This window comes from Anabas testudineus, chromosome 17 (genome assembly GCF_900324465.2).
Source record: "Anabas testudineus chromosome 17, fAnaTes1.2, whole genome shotgun sequence".
NCBI lineage: Eukaryota > Metazoa > Chordata > Actinopteri > Anabantiformes > Anabantidae > Anabas > Anabas testudineus.
Window position 1 is genome coordinate 14438540 of NC_046626.1, and position 11191 is coordinate 14449730.

The following is an 11191-nucleotide window of genomic DNA, read 5'->3' on the forward strand; positions in this document are numbered from 1 at the left end:
TTTTACAGATTGAGGAGTGCGTGGTCTGCTCTGACAAAAAAGCAGCCGTGTTGTTCCAGCCCTGTGGTCACATGTGCGCTTGTGAGAGTAAGTTACACACATTTTCACATCGTAGCCTTGACTTTGGCACCTGCTGCTCAAGTATGGCCTCTTTGTTTTTTGTTTTTTTTTTTTGTTTTTTGGCCAGCATCTGTGTAAATAACATGCTGTATTTACTGCAGACTATATTCTGGTCTGACCAAAATGTGTTTTGTTCTCACCAGACTGTGCCAGCCTCATGAAGAAGTGCGTACAGTGCCGGGCTGTGGTGGAACGCCGCACCCCCTTCGTTCTTTGCTGCGGAGGGAAAGGTATGGAGGATGATGTCGCTGATGATGATGATGATGATGATGATGATGATGACCTTAGTGAGTGAATCTTCCACACATTCCTTTTTTAATCCCCTCTCCTTTTTTTAGATGTCTTTCTTTTTCTCCTTCTTATCTTTTGCTTTGTCGCCTTGCTTATACACTTCATAGTTTGCACCACTGATAGATTCCTTTCTTTTTTCTCACTAGTAGACACATTAGATATTAACAAAGGAAATCAGACATTGAAGTTATATTACTTACTTTCCGATCTTTTTTTCAACTACTAAAAATGTGGCATGATCAGTAGATCTGTTTTCATCACAGCAATGTCCTAGCTTCTATTTCAATGTTGGCTGTAGTGGACAGTGGCCTCACTAATGCTTGGCTGTCTTGTCTGAAATTTTCCAAACAGAAACAAGTATAGTAATTATGAGAGTATACAGAAAATCTGATTAGTTCATTCATATTTTTGTGGCCCCTAAAGGTTTCACTAATCAGATTCACTAAAATGGAAACTAATTTGTAGGAATATGTTGTCTTAAAGATTTATGCATACATACATAAGTGAGTATGCAAACTGAATTGTAATACCTCTGTGTTAGTGAATAATGATGTTGTAATGATAAAGTACGTATTTGTAGCAAAACACTTTACAAGGTCTGTTTCAGTTGCACATAGTCCCTTCATATGTTTTTTTACCCCCAAATACAACACTTCACATATGTGGATGTCACTGTATCTTTTCTCCAAATTAAACCATGTTTCATTGCCCATATGATTATTTTAGTAGTGCATCTCACTGGTGGATACTTTGTTGTGCCTTCCACATTTTATTTTGACTTAAAAGGAAAACAGTTGGAAGTTCTCAAACTTCATGTTTGTCGGCATGCCAATCTGACTTGCAGTCATTACCACATATGTAAAAGCGAACAAAGACCCAAACATGCATACACTCATGCAAAGGGCAGCATTGATTGTTTTCCCTCTAATGGTGCTATAACAGTAACTGGCTGTTGATGTCTTTTACAAAAGCAAATCCAGTGCACAAATTAGATTAGTCGCTTTGATTATTTCAACTCCCCACTTTTCCAGTTTGATGCTTGGTTTTTATAATGTGCTTCTAATCCAGTGAGCATAGGCATTAGACGCACGCTTAAGCATTGGCTGATGCTGAAAAGAGACTTGCCACTATGCATTTTTACTCAGCTTTTCTACATAGAAGTGACTCTATTTCCCTTTCTGTCCCTGATCGCTGTTTCCGACTTGCTAGCTTCCTCTTCAGTTTCTCTCTATGAACCTCCCTTAGAGGCTATAATGAGTAGTTTTGGTCCTCTGGCCAACTGTTGAGCTAGTGAGGACGGCTCCTGCTATAACAATGTGACTGGTTATTCCCAGCAGGGAGCTCTAACACTATGGCAGGGGGATCGCAGGATCTTCTCCAGCCCAACAATCTGGCACTAAGTTGGTGTAAGTATACCTCCATGATCCCCTCCTTTATCAGAGCCTTGTTTCTAAAGCGCTCCCCACAGTGCTGCCCTGGCCCTTATCTCCTCTCCTGAAACCCTCCTCCCTTTCTCCTTCAGTGCTACACACACCCCAAGCAGTAGGTGCTGGTTTATATATTAATATGATGCTTATGCCAAGAATCACACTGATGATCACTATGTCTGGAAGATGTTTGCCATGTCTGGAGTGGTGTCTCCAGCAGGGCCTCAGTCCAGTGCCCAAATGATACATTCAGACTGTTTGACACTTGTGTCATTAGGTAAATGCATCCTGTGGATCCTACGATGACAAGAGTACCGCATGATGTTTTAGTCTGTCCCAGTTTATATTTCAAATAATTACAAGCATGTATTACTGAAATGGAGTCATTTAAAAGTGAGTGCTATGCCAACACAGACTGCTAGATCTGCCAAATGAAATAAAATTCAGAGTGCATGTGATCCTCGCTGGTTTACAAAGCTCATGATTTAAATGTAATATGCAATAACACCTAGCTTATTTCATTTCCACGTTAATGTTGCCGTGGCTGCATTTCTGTTTTATTAGAGATATAGTTTATCCTTATGAGGAGATGCTTTGCTGTTTGATGTGACCACTGGTGCAAAATGTTAATTTGCTTAGTCGCTAGGCTGCTAAATTAATGCAGCTTTTTTTTCATCCACCTGTACTCGTGCTGTTCTGTTGTGTCCAAACAGCCAGTGGAAACATCCCAGCCCTCCAGAGGGACAAGGATAACACCAACGTCAATGCTGATGTACAGAAGCTACAGCAGCAGCTCCAAGACATCAAGGAACAGGTGAGAACAAACTGTGCTGTAGAACAGAGGTCAGCAGGTCTGATACTCTCTCTGCATTTAATAATCCACACCTGATGTAGAGTAATTGTAAAAAAACATTCAACATTATGCTTTTGCGTTTTCTTGCTCACATTTGGTCTAACTGGTTGAAAATGGAAATAAGCTATTTCCAGCAGAGCGCTGACAAATACAAATGGTACAAGATGGTTTGAGACTCTATAGCCAAACATGATGGGGCATTATCAAACATACGTTTAGATAGATTTTATTATTTATTCATCTGTTCATTTCTCATGGGCTCAAGATTCTCGACATTTCAGAATCTTGATAAATAAATAAAGTCTTTATCCATCATGATAAGCAACAAACTGTTGCTGATTCATTTTTTGTTGAGCTAATCATTTCAGTAAATGATTTCTTTCAACACAGTGCGGCTAAGATGGACACTCCCTGGTTTTACATAGACACACACCAGGTGTGGCCCCTGGACTACCAAGGAAAATAAAATTCAATTGGTTCGGGAAGTGATGAAAACTGCTGTAAAATGTCTGATCAACAGACGTTCGTGTCATAAAACTTTTATGTAGAACTTGGCTTAGTGACCTTTGTGAGTGTTTCTAAGTTGAAATGACTTTACGACAACAAAACATGAACTGTGATTGATTTTCTGTCTGCAGACCATGTGTCCGGTGTGTCTGGACCGGCTGAAGAACATGATCTTCATGTGCGGCCATGGCACCTGCCAGCTGTGCGGGGACCGAATGAGCGAGTGCCCCATCTGCCGTAAGGCCATCGAACGCCGTATCCTCCTCTACTAGACCCCCACCACCACCCCCGCAGATCCCCGCTCCCCTTCTTCTCTTAAAGCTTACACGACCACATCTGCAACGCCACAACCGCACCAGCTGCTGCGGCTGCTGCTCGACTATCCTCCCAGCACCCGAGTCAGCCAGCCAAGGGCGTCCTCTAATGTCTTATTCTACGCTACAGTGGGTTTGATTGTGTTCACGTGGAATTTACAAAACAAGGAAAGAATATGAACTTTGCTTTATTGGTTCTGCTGTTCTGTCACCATGTTTCCTAAGTTCAGCCAGAAAGATGCTTGTTTCATGGACGTCAACCCTTTTTTTTTTTTCCCCTCATAGTGTCACTCTTCTTCTGTCTTTGCTGTCATCCCTTAATCTGTTTTCACTTGATACGTGGAACTTCTTTCTATCTTTGAGTCTGTGGTGGCGCCTTCAGACTCACTGCTTTGGACATGAACTTGAACTATGACACCCGTGTTTGGATTTTACTCTGGAACAGCTCTGAGAGTCAGAGCAAACTCAACGTGTAGTGGAGGCGAGGTCGGATGGTCTGTTACATTTCTTGTAAGATTTTCATGCATCTGTCGCAGTCAAAGCCAGCTGCAGTCGAGTTTTACTGTATTTGTAAATCTTTATGCAAGTGTATTGGTATCGGAAATGGATTTTAAGTACTTAATTTTTCATTACAGTATGACAAGCTTGTGACACATTACTGTTTTCACCATTCAACATTTCAGTGAGTGTTGCAGCTTCGTGTCTGTTCAGTTTGGCTGTCGTGACACTGTATGCTGACTGTTGTCGCAGTTGTTGGCAGTTTTGCACTAGAAAAGCTGACTCAGAATAAAAAAAAAAAGCTCTTTCACACATAACGCAAATAGAATAGTCTGACTGCCATGTAGCACACCACACCCATACTTTGTTTACAAAGCTGTACCAAGAACGAAGACGGTGGTGCAACACCCCTTTTTGAGCTGCCGCCATTTAGGGATTCAAGACAAACACAGACTTATTTAGCTTCTGTTCGGTGATGCCCTCATTGTACCTGTTTGCTGTACACACTCACCCACACAATGCAAACATTTCTGCAACAAGAGTATCTTGTCACAGCTCGATGTTAAATTGTTTTAAGACTCGGTGGTATTGTCCGACAAAAGAAAATTACAATTCAATGAGCATTGCTAATTTACCATTGACTGTGTGCCATTTGCTTCCAAACACTTGTATGGGGATATGGTGCTCTTTATCTTGTATTACCTTTTAATTTAAGTGTATTTCCTTTTTCTGAAAATCAGCATTTATTGAGCTAGAGAGTACAATCTATGAGAACACTAAAATAAAAATCTAGAATAATTTATTTTCTATTGCTGCCCAAAAAAATAAAAATAGGATTTATAGGTATCACTGCCTTCCTAATATGTAGCCTTGAGGTCTCTCAAACATTCTGTTCTGCTTTGATATAAACGTTGAGTTACATTTGTGAAGTTTTTTCTGTTTGCTTTCTGTTCACAACAGCTTTCTAGCAATCATCAGTAGAAGCTTTTTTTTTTTCCCCTCTGAAGTAGATCTGTAAGCCTGAATTGTTCATTTTTGAAACATAAAAAAAAACCTTTTGCTGTCAAAAGTGTCACGTATGTGTTCGCCAGTGTTTTATTTGGGAGGAAAGCTAATGATTTTCTAAGACAGGACTTGCCTTACCTCTTTTAAAAGGCAGTTGCCCATGTGGAGGCACAGCAAGGTGGCCAGCTTTGTTTGCTATGTGGGAATCTGCAAAGATTTTTTTTGTTCTCTCTCCTTCTTTCAGGACTGAGCGACTTTTTTTTTGAGTACAGTTTCTATTCTTTTCACTGATCATGATAACACCTTAAGCTAGAAGCACTAATACGCTTTATGGTAGTATTGTCGTGTTATGGTTGTTATGAAAAAAAAAAATAAAAATAAAAAAAGCCTATTTTGTACTATATTTCCAATACCTGTAGCTGTCCTGTTGAAAGTGTATCAGTAGTGTTTTACTTTGGCATGAATGTTTGACACATGCAGTACGACAAGTATCATGAAAACTGTTCGGTCTGTATTGCTAATAAGTGCTTTTAAAACAACCATATAGCTGAAATAAAGTTCTAAATGAACCATGGGACATTTAAAAAAAAAAAAAAAAAAACGCTGTTTGTTTCTCTAACTTCTGCTGAATTGTTCATTAGCTCGTGTTGTTTTCTTTTTCAAGTTGAGCTCAGATGTAGTCGGCTTCGTATAAGCAGAGAATTAGCATTTTGTTGCTTTTCTCCTGCTGTGCAGCGTCTGCCTCACAGAGGAGACACGGAGGCAGAGATGGGAGGTGTGTGTGTGTGTGTGTGTGTGTGTGATAATTGAAAATGCTAACACTTAATAATGACTCGGCACCAGCGTGTGATGGGTTAGTTATGCTAATCGGAGAGAAGAGAAGACATAAGAGCGAGGAGCAAAGAGAGCCACACAGGAGAGAGGCCTGAATAGAGTGATGTATCTCCTCCAGTGAGCAGTGTGACAGCGGGACATCTCACAAGGCTTCTCCCCACCACTAGGAAATTATGACCAAAGGCCATTTATGTTCTAACTCATTGACTAGTCCATTCATAACCTGGACGTCTTTGGGCTCGGCTCGCACGGCAGCAGTATGCAGCAGCTCGTAATAAAACATTCATCATGCTGTCGTCCTCTCACTCCATCAATGTGCACTGACTGTGGGGAACTCTGACACCATTTTATACTTTCTCAGATCTCTGCGACTTGGTGTGTAGTCTGGTGTCATGCCTGTGGTGCTTTGTCATTTTGTACTCAAGTAGCTGTCTTTGAAACCTTTGGAGAGATTTCCATTTGTGGTTGTGAGTGTGTGTGTGTGTGTGTGTAAGAACTTGACTCAGCCTCTTAACATCACTACCCAACCTCACTAATGTTATAGCTGAATGCAAATCCCTGCAGCAAGGTTACGTCGCGTGGAAAGCCACTGCAGTATAGAGGGGATGTAATAGCAGATTATATCACATCAGGGCGTAATTTCCAGTTGTTTACACACTTACAGCCATATGGTTTAGGTCTAGAATCTTTAAACCCTTGACATTAGTCCATTACATTACTGTGAAGCAGAACAGAGACATTCACAAGTGAATATCAGGGCCTGGCTGCTTGTCCATCACTCTGACTGAGTGCAGACCCATGCTGCCATGCTGACTGACCGTCAGGGTGTCGGAGACGACACTATCTCTCTCCTGGCCGCGGTCTGATCCTGGGGAGCATCCCTGACCGCCACGCCTGCCGGTTTGAGCTGCTTGAATTCTGCAGTGTTTGCTGACTGGGCTGCAGGGGTTGTTAACTCCCACACCAGGAGGTCAGCTAATCCGCCAGCTGCCCCGCCGAGCGTGAGTGATGGTGGCCCGGCGCTAGCAGGCTTCACTGAGCGGCAGATAGAGATGAATTGAACCCCTGGAGAGGAGAGCGGGCAACCGTGATCAGGAAAATGACTGTGACCCTGCTTCAAGTCTCTGCTGTGATCAGAGAGAAGGGTCAGTGACATCCATCTGCCGGCGGAGTCAGCATGCGACGGGGGACAAAGGTTCATGTCCACCCACAGGCTTTGCCCTTGGCTCTGACTGATGAAGTTATGACCCGACTGAAATGAATATATTCTCTCCTCATTTTCTGTGAAGTACAGCTCTGGCTGGGTTTTGACATGCAGGTTTCAAGGCACATCACAAGGTGGCAGTACACCCAGCGACTAAGTATCATAGATCCACCTAATGCATATTTGAAGTGCAGAGGACAACTCAACACAATTTACAACAGCACACTGACTTGTGCTTTCTATTTTGGTGTGGCAAGCAGTTGTAGACGCCATCATTCCTCTGGAGGTTGTCCTGCAGTTGTTTCAGGGCAGCGGAGTTGTTAATCCTCGCCTTGGCTGCCAGAAAGAAATACAGCTATTTAAATTTACTGCCACATCTTGATACAGAACTTGAACTTTATAATGTCGTAATCCCAGATGCGCTCTGTTGCAGGCTAGAAACACAATAAAATGCATTTCATTAAACTCAAGCAAGAAGTAGCTTGGGTCAAGCTACAAACACTGTCTTCTTAATTTCTGAATAGTCTATACTGATTTAGAAAAATTAATCCTAGGTCTGACCCTATGTTTAAGCAAAGAGGGTGAAGAACCTCACATTTACTATTACACATTATTTAAAACTTCAAATTCATCTTTTTCTACCCAGAGAATCACAGAAATCAATTGTTCTCAGGATTTAGTCATAGCACACAGATAAAGGAAAGGGGAGAAATTCTTCTTCCCATCTATTTTTGCCACTTGGGCTTTCCTGCCATGTTGGAGGAATTGATTGTTCACCGTCTGAAGGTCCTCTCCCCCTCTGCGTCTCTCTCATGTCATACAGTTCAGAAGTCTGGTTGAATTTATTGTCTCGGTTTATGGCCGAGCTGAGCAAAGTGCAACCTAGCTGTCTGGAGCCAGTCTTCGAGGACCAGAGACGAGGATAAGGGCCCGAGCTGGGGCCCAAGAATTTGTGTGTGTGCCAACATTTTGGGATCAGTTTTGGTGGATTTAAAACTGGACAACTGGACAATTATCAAGGTGTCCTCAGTTTGACAGGACGGTTTCACTTAGCAAAAGCTAAACTGTCCTAATGTGGGTTCTTTCACAGCTATGGGGTAAAAATAAATAATATAGTCACCCATACTGTATGTCTCTAAAAGTGATGTGCCATAAATGAGTTTGTGGGTGGGTGCACCTGAAAGTCGTATACCTTCCACAGTAAAGCCATAAACTCAGTTATCCTCTCCCATACATGTGCATCTATCCTCACAACATATAGGCCCCTGACATGCTGATTGTTTTATTGATATTGATCGGGGCAAAGTGTCAAACCACTCGCCCATCTCCGTCTCTCTCTCTCTCTCTCTCTCTCTCTCTCTCTCTCACAGGTGGTTAATTGTTATTCGTGCATGTTCAATACAAACAATGCTGAAATGGAAGAGGCGCAATGACTCGTAACGTATGCGTGTACGTTAAATAAGGAAAAGGTAGTAGCAGTAAAAAGAGGAAGGTTGTCACAAGTTGTGCACTTGGACAGCATGACTACACGACACTAATTATTCAGTTCAAACAAAGCTGTCTTTCGACGTCCCCAAACCAAATATTCTGTGGCTTTTGACCTATTGCTCATAGACCCACTCAGTGCTGTCCTTATCACCCCAGCATGATTGGAGGCTGGAGCCTGCAAGCCACATTTACAGTGCAAATGTTATCGTTCCAATGACACTTTAAACAGTCTTTATCAATATATAGTCATTCAAGGTTTATGAGCTTTGATAAAATGCCACTAGCCGAGCAGGGTCATTACAACCTGTGGCTACACGGTGTATTTTTAGATTATAATTATTACTCTTCTCTGTAGAACATCTGGAAATTCTAATGCTCAGCAGGTAGCATAAACATTGGGCATGTGGAGAGGACAAAGTGACCTAAGTGCAAAAGATATTGATTTTCTCCTCAGGAAGAGCAGCACACGGGCAAACTACAGCGGGTGTTTGGCAGAACCTTATCATCCTATTATCTTTAAAACAGTGGGTTATCATAATTGCTTACTTAATAATTCTATAAAACAGTGAAGGTACAACCTTTGCCTGGGCAGTAAACTGTCAAGTGCTTTTGATGCTGAGATTGAAAAGATCTCTGACGGGGCTAAAATTGTTGTAACCTATTAATTTTATGGGGTAGATTGCAAAAACTAACAGTCCGATAAATTACAGTCAAATAAAAAGAGATAAACACATAGAAAATAGTGATTAAATTCATGATCTTGCACACACAACGCACATGCTGTGATGAAGTAAAACATATTTTCAGATTTGAAATTAATTCCACGGATCACAGTAAACAACAGTGTGACATCAGAGCCACAAATAATTAACTGGCAGTGGCTCCAACAGCTCTGTTGTCGATGTGATCAGTTTCACACCACTGCAAGTATGCAGAACAGAGGGGTAGACATGCTTAATCAGCACGCGCAAACTTCATCACATTTAACTCTCAGCCGAGCAAACAAGGTGGTGTTGATGACACTGTCCTCTTGCGTGGTGCTGGGCGAGGATTTCTAAACACGGCCGCAGACCGGAGAGTTCAACAGTTTGTAATCTTTGTAAACTGAAGATAGAGACAACGAGGAAACTCCCCAAGCCTGAAGCCCCCTGAGTGATCCTGTTAGCTTCTAACAATTTCTTTCCATTACCGGAGAAATAAAAAAAAGAAAAAGGTGGTGGTGATGGGGGGTGCCTTTGCTGCAGATGCTGCAAAGCAACATTTTCTAACAAAACAAGCATACATCTGACAGGTGCTCGCCTCTGCTGAGCAGGCAGTAACCTTGGAGGGAGTAGACAGGAATGTAGCAGCCCTATCTGAGCTCCGAGGGAAATACTGACTGCTTTTTTTTTTTTTTTTTTTTTTTGTTCCAGGAGAAAAATCAATATTCCAGAGTCCATCACACTGGCAGGCATTTTAGTGTGTGTGTGTGTGTGTGTGTGTGTGTGTGTGTGTGTGTGTGTTTTTTTTTCAGGTGGCTTCCATCTATGTGAAACAAGCTCAGAGTGACCCCTGGAAAAATAGTTAATGCCTAACTTCTTTATCTTTGTTTTACAGCCAAGGGTTGTACCTCCAAATCAATACATGATACACAAATATCCCAGGGCTTCATGTTCTAGACAGAGAGCAACGACGAGGGCCTGAGAGTTTGCCGGCTTCACACCACCTGGCAAAGAGAGTTCTTTTTTTTTTTTGGTTTTAGGATAAGGATAGAGAAGCTTCTGGTACAGACAGTGTAGAAAAAGTGAGGTAGCTATCTGAAGTTTACCAGGATAGTAGAAAGCAAAAGGCAAGGTAGAAATTGTGTAAAAACAAATAGATTAAAAGGTTAAAAGACTATTATTCTAAGCCACAAACCATCTAAGCTGGAGCTTTTTTAAATTTGTGTCTCAACATGAATAATGTTCTCATATGCACGTTTTCCCAAAGTATTAAACTTTATTTAGAATTATTATAGTACATGTTCATATTCTGATAGCTTTATTTTTAGGATTTGCTCCCCCTTCTTTGTGTCTTGGAATATTTGCACCCTGCTTGTTAATATTAGGACTGAAGGTCTCAGCGTGCAGCCTGGGAACACAGCATCTGGACCTTGATAGCAGCCTCGGCACTTTTCTGTTCAGTTCTTTGAAACCCGCTCGGATCGACGACCGAAACTCAGTGGATGTTTACAGCAGAGACCAACAAACGTGCAGATTTCTCTCCTCTCTGAGCCCACGCTGGCCGAGATAGTTGATCTGTCACTGTCTGGTACGCTGCCCCTGCAGACCTTGTAGTGAATCAACAGAGCTGCTTCCAGACTGATAAAATGCCACTTCAGAGTTTCAGAGGCCTAAAGCAGGTTCCAGTTCCCAACCGTGTTATGGTGAGAGAAAGGAGCATCCACTTAGGAAGGGCAGACACCCCCCCACCCCCCCTCTCTGATAGTAGCTAGTAATCTCTGAGGTTGACCTGTCAGTCAGTTCTTGGAGACAGATGACGTGAGGCCCCTGATAGGCTGTCTCCAGTGGAGAAGACACAAGCCGGCCGCACAGGCTGCCGGGACAGAGAGCAGGACCCGAAGCGATGGACGGATTGCGGGGGCCCCGACGGGGGAGGGCACGAGAGATGA

At 42.3% G+C, this 11191-nt stretch overlaps 1 protein-coding gene across 4 annotated transcripts in view; it reads left to right on the top strand.

The window, feature by feature from the left end:
• Positions 1 to 5585, top strand: part of mib1 (mindbomb E3 ubiquitin protein ligase 1) — a 46271-nt gene extending 40686 nt beyond the window's left edge. The window contains exons 18-22 of one of the 4 annotated variants that reach the window (XM_026373950.2): positions 9 to 87; positions 264 to 407; positions 1746 to 1817; positions 2552 to 2652; positions 3330 to 5585. In XM_026373950.2, the coding sequence (XP_026229735.1) occupies positions 9 to 87; positions 264 to 407; positions 1746 to 1817; positions 2552 to 2652; positions 3330 to 3470 (537 nt within the window). In that variant the 3' untranslated portion in view covers positions 3471 to 5585. The remainder of the gene's footprint in view (positions 1 to 8; positions 88 to 263; positions 408 to 1745; positions 1818 to 2551; positions 2653 to 3329) is intronic. The other 3 variants (XM_026373951.2, XM_026373952.1, XM_026373953.1) reach the window with 3 other exon arrangements.
• The last annotated feature ends 5606 nt before the right edge of the window (positions 5586 to 11191 follow it).